This window comes from Nansenia antarctica (genome assembly GCF_963989245.1).
Source record: "Nansenia antarctica genome assembly, chromosome: 1".
Lineage (NCBI taxonomy): Eukaryota > Metazoa > Chordata > Actinopteri > Argentiniformes > Microstomatidae > Nansenia > Nansenia antarctica.
In genome coordinates, this window is record NC_137674.1 from 23,149,316 (window position 1) to 23,162,798 (window position 13,483).

General features: G+C 44.8%; 2 protein-coding genes across 2 annotated transcripts in view; both read right to left on the reverse strand.

Annotated features, from left to right (window-relative positions):
- Positions 1-3,085: 3,085 nt before the first annotated feature.
- Positions 3,086-4,174, reverse strand: gpr68 (G protein-coupled receptor 68; the record flags this gene model as incomplete). Its single annotated transcript, XM_080540507.1, has 1 exon — positions 3,086-4,174. The coding sequence occupies one exon, from the start codon at positions 4,172-4,174 to the stop codon at positions 3,086-3,088; it is 1,089 nt and encodes a 362-aa protein (XP_080396633.1).
- Positions 4,171-13,483, reverse strand: part of ccdc88c (coiled-coil domain containing 88C) — a gene marked incomplete at its 3' end in the record, with an annotated part of 82,502 nt that continues 73,189 nt past the window's right edge. Inside the window, exons 30-31 of the mRNA XM_080540625.1 lie at positions 12,655-13,347; positions 4,171-4,227 (exon numbers count right to left, since the gene is read on the reverse strand). Coding sequence (XP_080396751.1) covers positions 4,171-4,227; positions 12,655-13,347 — 750 coding nt within the window. The remainder of the gene's footprint in view (positions 4,228-12,654; positions 13,348-13,483) is intronic.

Here is a 13,483-nt window from a genome sequence, read left to right on the forward strand (position 1 = left end):
CACACACACACACACACACACCTCCATGGTCATATCAGTACTTTAACACTGTGAAGAAGAGAACATTTCCATTGAGACCAGAATGAAGAAGGGGGAAGGGACCTACACACACACACACACACACAGACACACACACTCACACAGACACACACACACACACACATACACACACACATACACACACACACACACACACACACACTCACACAGACACAGACACAGACGCACACACAGACACGCTCACACACACTCACACAGACACAGACGCACACACAGACACGCTCACACACACACACACACACACACACACACACACATACACACACACTCACACAGACACACTCACACATACACTCACACACACACACACCTCCATGGTCATATCAGTACTTTAACACTGTGAAGCAGAGAACATTTCCATTGAGTCCAGAATGAAGAAGGGTGAGGGGACCTATACACACACACACACACACACACACACACACACACACACACACACACACACACACAGTACAGACATACAGTACATACACACACACAGGCATTTCCTGAATCACTGCATATAGCATCAGAATGTCACGGATAACGTCACTATAGAGCTGCTGATGTCACTGCTGATGTCACTGCTGATGTCAGGTCTGATTGGTCACTTACTAAGTCTTTCAAACAGCAACAACTTGAACAATAACAATAATTATTAAACCCATTAATTAGCTCATGGTCAGGTGTAACACAAACATGGTCTCAACCCAGCAGGCATGTACATGCATGTAGACAGCTTAGTAAAGGTCTGTTATTATTATTACATTATTCTATATTACAATCTTGATATGAATTTAGAATGTTACCACAGGTTTATAGGACGCCCACCACCATCATCATCATCATCATCACCATCATCATCATCATCAGCCCATTACAACTGGTGAGGTAATCTCTATCATGTTTAACTAGCTGAACATCTAGCTAAAACTTCTACTGTTTCAAGTTCTACTGTTTAACACTAGAAGAGCCGTGAGTAAAAATGTTTTTATATCTTTGCACTCTATCAAATTTCAGGACCGTCCTTTCATGACTTGTCCTAGATATGTGCGTTCTACCACCCCAGTATCCTTACATTTTCAAAATCACTTCAGGATAAGATAGTATAAAGCAGTGGCGGCTGGCCAATAGAGGGCGCTAGGGCGCCGCCCCCACCTTCCAACGCGGCCCCACTTCCTAGTTGCTACTTGTAAAAGATTTTTTTAAATAAACATTGTTTATTCATAAAATGCGGCTGATATTCTGTCGGCGCCTATCAGCATTCAATAAAAATCCTCCAATACAATAAACATTTTATCTGTGTGTGTGTAAAATTCACTGTGAAAATACATAGGGTAGGGAGTCGGGGACGCCGGCCGAATGGCAGTCTATGGCAGTCCAAATACTTTTGGCTTACACGTGAGCTGTAGCAGCGCTCCAATTGGCTGTCTCCTATTCCCCGGTCGGGGCGCAGAAAAGTGCGCCCTGAGCATGCGCAGATTATAGGCTTACCTAGGCTGCAGCCTAGGGCCACTACCACTAGGGGGCCACGACGGCCACCTAACATTGGATACAATTTTTTTTTTAAATGCGTGAGACTTGAGAGCCCTGCTAAGTAAAAAAATAAATAAATAATAATGCAGCTGCGACGACCAATGTAGCAACAGAGAGACAGACAACAAGGAGAGGAGAGCAACAGAGAGACAGACAACAAGGAGAGGAGAGCAACAGAGAGACAGACAACAGGAGAGGAGAGCAACAGAGAGACAGACAACAAGGAGAGGAGAGCAACAGAGAGACAGACAACAAGGAGAGGAGAGCAACAGAGAGACAGACAACAGGAGAGGAGAGCAACAGAGAGACAGACAACAGGAGAGGAGGGCAATAGAGACAGAACTGAGGTGAGGTGAGCAACAGAGATAGTTCAGGATGATAACAAACAGTTCAGTATGACAGAGACAACTAATAGAAAGACAACTGTATGATTATAGAGTTTACATGTTCAAGGAAATATTGTATGATAATAGAAAGGTACACTTTAATTTAATTAAAGAAGTAACAAAGAACACATTTTGTTATCACAATTGCATTGTGTTCCATGTCTTTCTCCATTGAATAAATAATGCCTAGTTGAATGGCTAAACAAGACAACTGTCTGGACAGTACTGCTAGAATTATTCACCTTACCGCTGCACAGATAGACAAAGGGTATAAGTCCATTCTGTTAACATTAGGTCTACTCTGCTAACAAAGACTATTCCAGTTGATTTGTCAGTTGTTGTGCATTATATTTTAGTTGTGTTTGCAGTTTGCCCTTTAATAAGTTATATATAAAAATAATTAAGTTATATATATATATTCTCATGCTAAAATCGACTGTAAATCCAGATTTTAAAGTTGATATTCTTCCCCGTGGAGCATGCCCCCATAACCTGTGCCCCACCCAACATTTTTATCACCAGCTGCCACTGGTATAAAGCTGTTTTGCTGTTTTTCTGTGTAGGAGGGCAGGCAAAAAAAAAAAGAAGCGCCCTCTAGTGATCTCTGTGTGTAAATAGTAGATTTACATTCTAAAAAGGGGGTCTATTTGACCCCCAAGGAGGCTCTACTAGTAGGTAAAATAGGCACGGCTGTTGTAGTGTTAACTAGTTCTACTGTTTCAAGTTCTACTGTTTAAACGTTGACTGTGTCTCTACTGGTTATAACTGCTTACTAAGCTTTCTAAGAATGTATTTTGTAACGAGTCTCCCTTGTATGTAGAAGACAAAGAGTTCCTTGAAGTTTCTTGAGAAACTTGATAAGTCTCCTCCCCCTACACCTCCATCTTGCTGAGCGTTAGGCTCCTCCCCCGACACCTCCATCTTGCTGAGCGTTAGGCTCCTCCCCCTACACCACCATCTTGCTGAGCGTTAGGCTCCTCCCCCTACACCTCCATCTTGCTGAGCGTTAGGCTCCTCCCCCTACACCTCCATCTTGTTAGGCTCCTCCCCCTAGACCACCATCTTGCTGAGCGTTAGGCTCCTCCCCCTACACCTCCACCTTGCTGAGTGTTAGGCTCCTCCCCCTACACCTCCATCTTGGTGCTCTGTAGCAGCGTCACTGCGTTGGCCGCAGCCTCGTTGTCCTCGGAGGTCGCGACCTCGTGAGAATCCGTCGTCGTGGCGGCCGCCGGGCTAGCGTTGCCGCGGTGACAACAACAACAACACAGCGCCCGACCGGCAACCTGCAGCCTCCGCCCGGCGTCATGGAGACCCCGCTGGCCCGTCTCACTGACGAAGCAGTACAGCGCGGGGTCGGCCAGCACGTTGAAGGAGGTCAGCAGCAGGGAGAAGTGGTAGTAGTTGAAGATGGCCGTGGTGAACCAGCAGTCTCTCTCCAGCGCCGTGCGGACCAGCAGGAACAGGTGGTACGGGGAGAAGCAGGCCAGGAAGATGACCACCGTGCTGGTCACCAGGTTCTTGATCCGGGTCTTCTGGGCGCTCTGCGTACCGGCGCTCTTCCCCACGGCGCGCAGGACCCGCAGGTAGGACGTGGTTAGGATGGCCAGGGGGAACAGGAAGCCCACCGCCAGGCGGTAGTAGTTGATGCCGTACTCCCAGGGCTGCATGGGGTAGTGCTCGAAGCACACCGACTGGTTGGTGCGCCGGTCCGTGCTCAGCTCCCGGTGGTGGAAGAACACCACGCCCACGGCCAGCTCCTTGGCCCAGATGATGGCGCTGGCGGCCGAGGCGGCCCGCAGGCTGCGGAGCGAGGAGAAGCGCAGCGGGTGGACGACCGCCAGGTAGCGGTCGAAGGAGATGCAGCACAGGAAGCCCACGCTGACGTAGATGTTCTCGTACAGCAGGAAGCCACACAGCTGGCAGAGCCACTCGCGGTGGCGCCAGTCGTCCCCCTGGATGAAGTACTGCAGCCACAGGGGCAGCGAGGCCAGGTAGAGGAGGTCGGACACCGTCAGGTTCAGGAGGTAGACGCCCAGCTCGTTGCGGGCGCGCAGCTGCAGGACGGCGTGGTAGAGGGCGTAGGCGTTGGCCGGCACGCCCAGCAGGAGGACCAGGACGTAGCACACGGAGAACAGGTACTGGTGGATCTGGTGGTTGATGTGGCAGGACATCTCGCCCTCGGAGGAGCTGCCGTTGGTCAGCGGCGGCGTCATGGCGGTGGGCAGGGGGAGGCGGCCTGGGCAGCGGGGACTAGAGGAGGGGCATCCTAGGGGGGGAGGGGGATGTAAACGTTTATGTTAGGTCTGTTGCTAATGTTAATGTTAGGGTTAATAATAATAACTTTTATTTGTATAGCACTTTTCCTGCAAACGCTGCAGCTCAAAGTGCTTTAATGACTGTATAATCCTAATTGTATTATTGAGTAATTTAAACAAGGCAATATTGAAAAGATGGGTTTTTAGTCTTGACTTGTAACATATGTGCTGAGGTTGCATCCCTAATGTAAACTGGCAGTGCATTCCACAATCTGGAGCATACAATGAGAATGCAGCCTCACCAAATCTCTTCTTTTGTACATGTGGTACACAGAGAAAACCATCATCAGAAGACCTGAGAGGTCGAATGTTAATGTTATGTCTAATGTTAATGTTAGGTCTAATGTTAATGTTAGGGTTAATGTTAATGTTAGGTCTAATGTTAATGTTAGGTCTAATGTTAATGTTAATGTTAGGTCTAATGTTAATGTTAGGCCTAATGTTAATGTTAGGTCTAATGTTAATGTTAGGTCTAATGTTAATGTTAGGTCTAATGTTAATGTTAGGTCTAATGTTAATGTTAGGGTTAATGTTAATGTTAGGTCTAATGTTAATATTAGGCCTAATGTTAATGTTAATGTTAGGTCTAATGTTAATGTTAATGTTAGGCCTAATGTTAATGTTAGGTCTAATGTTAATGTTAGGGTTAATGTTAGGTCTAATGTTAATGTTACGGTTAATGTTAACGTTAATGTTAGGCCTAATGTTAATGTTAGGTCTAATGTTAATGTTAGGTCTAATGTTAATGTTAGGCCTAATGTTAATGTTAATGTTAGAGTTAATGTTAATGTCAGGTCTAATGTTAATGTTAGGTCTAATGTTAATGTTAGGGTTAATGTTAGGTCTAATGTTAATGTTAGGTCTAATGTTAATGTTAATGTTAATGTTAGGGCTAATGTTAATGTTAATGTAAATGTAAATGTTAATGTTAATGTTAGAGTTAATGTTAATGTTAGGTCTAATGTTTGAGTTAATGTTAATGTTAAGTCTAATGTTAATGTTAATGTTAGGTCTAATGTTAATGTTAACGTTAGGGCAAATGTTAATGTTAGGTCTAATGTTAATTTTAATTTTAATGTTAGGTCTAATGTTAATGTTAATGTTAACGTTAGGGCTAGTGTTAATATTAGTGTTAATGTTAATGTTAATGTTAATGTTAACGTTAAGGCTAATGTTAATGTTAATGTTAATGTTAACGTTAAGGCTAATGTTAATGTTAACGTTAGGGCTAATGTTAATGTTAACGTTAGGGTTAATGTTAATGTTAATGTTAGGTATAATGTTAATGTTAGGGTTAATGCTAGTGTTAATGTTAATGTTAATGTTAACGTAACCATGGAGACGTACATACTCCTGTCTTCTGCTGCATGGCCGGAGGGGGAGGAGCTTCTAGCACACGCCCACAGTCATTACACTGTGAAACACACACACACACACACAAACACACACACACACACACACACACACACACACACACACACACACACACACAAACAAAGAGTAGAATGATAAAAATGATTTAAAAATATATACTATGTTCTTTTTTCCATTTTTTTTTCTTTATTTATTTTTTCCTTAGAATGATAATAATATATCATATTATACTATATAATGATAGAATGATCATAGTGTAGGAGTGACGGCAATAACTGGACGATGTAGTCGTTTTGCCGGTAGAAAAACAATCATGTGCGTTTTATTCTCACTCTCTGCATACGTACTGACAACAACAACATTCATTCATTTCTGTCCCACTTATATCCCGTCATATCACCCGCTAAGCAGCCTGGGTGATTGAGTCAACACAAACATATAATAATGCTTTGTACAAGGCTGGAACGCCGTGAATTATGTATACTAGCTCGCTAACGAGCGGTCACTACAATAGAATGATAAAAAATATAAAAAATAATGAAGTGATTTTTTTTTTAAAGAACATAGTATACTGTGTTCTTTTTTTCCTTTTTTCCCCTTTATTTATTTTTTCCTTAGAATGATAGCTAGCATTAGCTAGTACGTTATGTGTCATATTGCCTACGACTAAAACAATCGCATAGCATTATGCTGTTCTTATAAGTTGTGTTGTTGATGCTATGTACATCTAGCTAACTGTATTTGATTTGTTTTTACTGTCAGAACAACTTCATGCTGTGGTGTCTGGAGGACCATGCATGGCCTTGCCTTGACATTAGCCCTCCACCTCCTGATTGTCTGAGTTACCAGCACTTCAGGTAATTCATTATCATGTATTACCTCTTTCATTTTATGAATGAGGTATGGAGGTAATATTATTTCATTTACTGTGGGCAATAATTCGATGTATTGTCTTCCGTCTGTTCCAGCTTTGATGCTAAGGAACCTGGCATGGGTATGGCTGAAAATCACTGATGTCAAGCCCACCGGAGGTGATCTTCATGTTCAAGGCCCACTCGGACTTGACATGGCCAGACAGAAGTATCTTTTTGATCAGAGAATTCTGTTCAGATGAGGCAAAAGACACCACATGCCCACCAGACTCCACAGCACCTCAAAAAACTGTATTACTTATCATTACTTACTTTACTTATTTACTTATTATTGTGATTATGTACCTTGCTGACAGATATTGACACTGACAGATATTGACAGCTGACAGTGGTTGGGGGTGGGGTTAACCAGCCATTGTTACCGCCCATTACCTGGCTGTGTGAAGGTATGAGAAATAATCTCTTTCTCACATCTTTGAAGGGCATTTTCTCAGGATTGTGATTTCAGGGTTAGCAACTTTCAAATACTCATGTTGTCTTCATTGTTTCCGATTTCAATGTATGACGCATCATTTGAAAGCTTACATTCTGTAGTTTAAGCACATGTAAAAAACAGATTTTTTTTCACATTTTTTCAGCTCTTTTCACTGTCTGCTGTCACATATTATACTATAGAATGATAGAATGATCATAGAATGATTAGTGAAAAAAGAAAAGAAAAATACAACACTGTTCTTTTATTTATTTTTTCACTTCATTTATGTTTTCCTTAGAATGATAATAAAATATCATATTATACTATATGATCATAGATCATAGAATGATAAAAATGATATTAAAAAAAATAAGTGAAAAAAATGAAAAAAAGAACAGTATACTATGGGTTTTTTTCACTTTATTTTTAATTTCCTTAGAATGATAATAATATAGTTTTCCAAGCCTGTACCAGTGGTAAATGAGTCCACAACCCCCTTCCTCTCATAGTAATGCTTCCATGTTCTAAGAATGTTGCATACATTCTAAATATTCCATTTGATGTCATAATGCACTCAAGCAGACATTATACATTGCAGTTAATGGAAGTTCTAGATTGCACAGTAAAATTCTAGAATGATTTGCAGAAATATTTTACTCCTGAAAATTAGTGACATTTGTTTAGTCTACCTGACGCCAGAGGTCAAATCTGAAGTGGTTCCACGTCTAAAAATGACGTTTACAGTCTATAGAAACACTGTAGAAAGTTTCATGCTTTAGTCATAAAATGCACAATTGTTATGCCTATCAGCCTCAATAATAACATAACCTTTTAACATGACCCTATATGCCCCGATAGAATAGTCGATACAAATAAATTGCACTGTATGTGGACTTCTTAGTTTCAACACTAGATGTCGCTACCATTTTGCAGAACGACTACAGTGTGTGGACGAAGTACGAAAATGACCCTTTCCAAAAAAAACAAAAGTCGACAGTGAATGTTGTTTTTTAGAGAATGGACTATAACATACTTTTTTTTTTTTACATACTTTTTTTTTGTATCTGTTGAATCTAAAGCGGCATGGTTGATGTGTCAGCCAGGAGAGCGTTGCCGTCTTCAAAGAAGACAACATTAGCAGGCACTTCTCCAGTAAGCATGCTAACTATGCTAACTATGCTAGCAACTTATGAGCACAAGAATGAGAAAGGAAGGCTGCCAAATTGTCTGCAAATGTACAAGTCCGCCAGAACATATTCATTCCTAGCTAGCCTGGTGAAGGCTGCTAGCCTGGTCACGCCGGACAGTCAAGCCCATGTTGAGAACATTAGCCTGCTGTCACGAGTAATGGCCCAAAATGACAGCCTGAGCAAAGGTGGGCAGCAAAAAAGCAAGGTATTTTTTTTGTTCCAAATACTTTTTGGGGGATTGCAACATCAAGACACATTTCTACCTCCATTACCACGGAGAACAGTTAGGGTTAGGGTTAGTTACACGGAGGGTGGAATTAATCGATCAAGATCTTAGTTCCCAGGTGGAGAGGAGAAGTGTAGTGAAGTATTTTCACGTGTGCTGGATGACAGTACGGACATAGAGGACACTGCACAACTTCTTGTCTTTATCAGAGAGAAGTTTGAAATTACAGAGGAATTTCTTTCCATGGAATCATTAAAAGGGACACTACGGGACAATACTTTTTCAGCAGCGCTTCTGCTTGACTCGAGACAGAATTTCTCATCGGGATAAATTGGTAAAATGTCACTATGGTTCTCCAAATCATACGGGCAGAAACGTGGTGGGCCTTCTGGAGAGAATTGCACTGTTAGTGAAGAATACAGTTTCTTGATAAAATACACTGGAAAGGAAAATAGTAAATGTTACATGAAAATGTTACCGAAAGTAATAGGACAAACATTTTTTACAAGTGAGTATCTGGTGATAATGATGTTGACTGCAACACAAAGAATGTGCATTATAACTTGAGATAACAATAACTTATAATTAATAACTTATTAACAGATAAGGCACTGGGGCGGCTGTGGCGCAGGAGGTAGAGCCGGCGTCTAATGATTGCAAGGTTGGCAGATCGGCGGTTCGAGCCCCGACTGGCCACATGTCGAAGTGTCCTTAGGCAAGACACTGAATCTCAAAATGCTCCCAGTGAGCGGGCCGGCGCCTTGCATGCCAGCTTGCCGCCATTGGTGTGTGAATGGGTGAATGAGAGGCCGTGGTAAAGCGCTTTGGAATAAGGCACTATATACTGTAAGTCAGTCCATTTACCATTGACCACTGATGTACTGTAACATATGGAAGTGAGCCTGTTGTTCTCTACTCTTGTCTTTTGTATTTACTGATACTTAAAAAAACTAAAACCAGGACATTGTGTCAAAATAGGTCTATTAAGAGCCGGTCCTTTGGAAAATAATGTGATTGACTTGAACATCAGTGTACATGCAAACATATTTTTGGTTTAATACATTTGTATACATAGAGCAGTGTGTTGAATGCAATGTAACATGAAGTATTTCTTAATATTATAACATAATTATATAACCCTAGAACATAACCCTATAACGAACATAACCGTATAAACCTAGAACATAACCCTATGACATAACCATGTCACATAAACCTATAACATAAGTCTATGACATAACCCTATAAAGTAACCCTAGATTAGAACAGTACCCTACAACATAACCCTACGTCATTATTATTATTATTATTATTAGATTGCTTAATAGGACTAGGCGTTACAATCCCATAACACGTAATACTGTAACATCACTCATGTCTAGCAACATTAAAACAGGTTGTCGACAGAAGCTTCAAGCTTCTATTTCAGATTCAGTATCAAGAGATCCAATCTCCTCTCGATGTTGGACCCCGACCAACAGAAAACAAAGTGCTGTGACTTGTATTGTGTTTAAGATTTAAAAAATGGTTTGAAAGTATGGTATGAGGACCCCAGGAAGAACAGCTACTGCATATTTGCTGTATCTAATGGTGGATCCAAATAAAACAAATAAACAAACAGACTGTGGGAAATATTTGGAACATTTAAAAGTAAATACAAGTATTAATAGAGATTTAAAAAGACCTTTAAATATATCCCCGCTGAGCAGAGGGCGACGGAGGAGGAATAGAGAGAAGTCAATCAGACAAGAAGACAAAGTGAATATATTAAAATGACAACAAACCGTTAACCGTTCCGTTAATAATCTCCTTCGGTAACGGCGCGCTGCACGCGGCTGCGGGTCTCCGGTAGCAGCTCCGCTCTGGGCGCTTTGACCGACACGAGACTGGAGAAGACCGTCGCTCTCGAGAGCCACTTTAAACATCCGAAGGGGTGTGACTGACCACCTCGTCTTCTGGGGCTCGAGCCTTCAGACTGACGATTCCGAGAAGTGGCTCCGGCGCGCTGAAATGAGAAGCGGTTTGAATCAAGAAGACGATAAAAACCGCGAGCGCACTCCTCTCCTCCGATGCTCGAGCTGTCAGCAGGGAGACTTTCTAAGTGTGGTGTATGTGTGCGTGTGTGTGATTGTCTATGGTGACACACAGTGTGTGTGCGTGTATGATGGTGTGTGTGCGTGTCTATGGTGTGTGCATGTGTGAGTGTGTGTGTGTATGGTGTCCGTTTGTGTGCGTGTCTATGGTGTGTGCACGTGTGCATGTGTGATGGAGTGTGTGTGTCTATGGTGTGTGTGCGTGTGCATGTGTGATGGTGTGTGTGTGTGTGACGGTTGAAGGATAACCGCAGGGCTGTACTGGTGATGTATTAGGTGTTAGAATAGAGTGATATATTACTGCGATTCTCCTTCCCCACTCCCTCCCTTCCTCCCCTCCCCACTCCCTCCCTTCCCCCCTCCCCTCCCCACTCCCTTCCTCCCTTCCCCCCCTCCCCACTCCCTTCCTCCCTTCCCCCCCCCTCCCCACTCCCCTCCCTCCCTCCACATCAATATAACAGTCAACACACAAAACGTCATTTTACAAAACTTTATTAAAAAAAAAAAGTTAGAATGTTTTTGGACAGTAAAGTTTCGCTACGTTACAGTAGAACGCGACAGAACCCAGATCACCAGAACCACCAGCAGTGGGTTTCATGTTTAGTGTCGGTCATGATTATCAACATTACATCTCCTAACCTACAATATACACCTGATCAGGGCTGTGTGTGTGTGTGTGTTATGTTTGTGTGAGTAAGTGAGTATGTGTGTGTGTGTCAGTCATGTTTGTGTGAGTAAGTGAGTATGTGTGTGTGTGTAAGAAAGTAAGTGAGTGAGTGTGAGTGTGTGTGTGTGTGTGTGCAGGTGTGTGTGTGTGTGTGTGTGAGTAAGTGTGTTTGTGAGTAATTGAGTGTGTGTTTGTGTGTGTGTGAGCACTTACTTACTCTCACACACACACACACACACACACACACACTGGGAGAGTAGAATAAATACATGTTATTGTTCAGTCGTGTTACAGTGTCTAAAACCTCCCTAATCATCGCCATGGCAACACTACATCCTAGCTCTCATCGCCATGGCAACACTACCTCTCTGTAGATTAACATTCTCCAGTGGTCCGACCATCATCATCATCACCTTCATCACCATCATCATCATCATCATCACCATCAACACCATCATCATCAACACCATCATCACCATCATCATCAACACCATCATCGTCATCATCATCACCATCACCATCACCATCATCGTCATCATCATCATCATCATCATCATCAACACCATCATCGTCATCATCGTCATCATCATCATCATCAACACCATCATCATCAACACCATCATCGTCATCATCATCATGTTCGCCAGTCTATTTCTGTCCCCCCTCCCCCCCCTCCCCCTTGCGTGCTTGCTGCAGTAGAGATGGTCTCTGAGTCCAAACCCACACACACACACACACACACACACACACACTCACACACACACACAGTGTGTAGCAGAGAGACTTTCCAGTAAACTGTCAGAGGGGCGGGTCAGAACCTAAACACGGAGCTGAGCGAGGCTGCAGCTGTAATTACTGCAGGAGTGGCCCGACCCAAACCACCACGCTGCCATCAGAATAGGACAGGACAAAGAGAGAGAGAGAAAGGAGGGAGGGAGAGAAAGAGAGAGAGACAAAGAAAGAGATTGAGAAGAGAGAAAAGGGAGGGAGAGAGAGAAAGAGAGGGAGAGAGAGAGGGCAGTTTTTGCCTGCTCGCGGCTCTGTCAGTATTGATTGATTGATTGACTGATTGACTGAAAATGTTAATTGTGTGAAGCGCATTGAGTTGCATCTTGTAAGAAATGCGCTATACAAATAAAATTTGATTTGATTTGATTTGAAAGAGAGAGACAAAGAAAGAGAGATTGAGAAGAGAGAAAAGGGAGGGAGAGAGAGAGCGAGAAAGAGAGAGTGTTAGGGGGTAGAGGGGTCAGGGGTCAAACGCAGCCGTACTCATACCAGACGGTTTGGGGGTCGTTGTTGGGGTCGGGGGAGGAAGGGGTGGAGCCACAGCCACCCTGCCCCGCCCCCCCGCCGCCACTGTCCTCCCCCTCCGGCTGCTTCTTCAGCAGCGGCGACTCCCCCCCCCTCCGCCTCCCTCCGTCCTCCCCCACCTCCACCCCCCCACCCCCCCCCAGCCTCAGAGCTGGCACCGCTCTCACCGGAGTCACCAGAGCGACCTCCCCGCGGTGGGCGTGGCTCTGGGCCTGTGGTTGACTGACCCTCCCTCCTCCTCCTCCTCCTCCCCCTCCTCCTCCTCCTCCTCCTCCCCCCCCGTAGCGTTCAGCCTGCAGGGACATGGAGGAGGAGTGATGCTGGGGAGGAGGAGGAGGGGGTGGGGCCTGAGGGCTAAGCCCCTCCTCTCTGCTGTAGGCTCCTCCCCCCCCACCGTCGGAGGGGCCGGCCAGGCGGGCGGACTGGGGGCGTTCCCTCCCCGCTGACCCCGCCCCCCCTGGCCGCCGGACCACGCCCCCCTCTGGACCGTTGGAGCGCAACAGCTCAGCCGACGCCAGACTGAAGGTCCGACTCAGACCGCTGGCTCCTCCCCCTCCGCCGCTGGCCCCTCCCCCTTCCCGGGCCACAGACAGCCGCCCCCCCGTCGTCGTCCCCCCTCGGTTGGGGAGGGTCTGGGAGTGGGAGGCGGGGGGGTCGGGGAGGCGGACGCTGGGCCTGACGCTCTGGCCCGGTCTGGGGGCGCGGCCTACGGCCTGGGGGTCGGGCGTCGTCTTGACGGTGGGCGTGACGTAGCTGGTGGGGGGCGGGGCTACGTCCCTCAGGGGGAGGGGCCTGCCGGGGGTGGGCGGGGCTCTGCTGAAATAGTCGGTCATCAGGTCCTCCCGACTTCCTGTCTCCACCTGGAGGGGGGGGGGAGTAGAGAGGAGGGGGAGAGGGGGGGGAAGGAGAGAGGGAGGGGGAGGAGAGATGTGATCCAAGTGTTGTTCCAAACTCTAGTCTGTTAAATGTCTACATTAGCTACGTTAGGCTAACAAG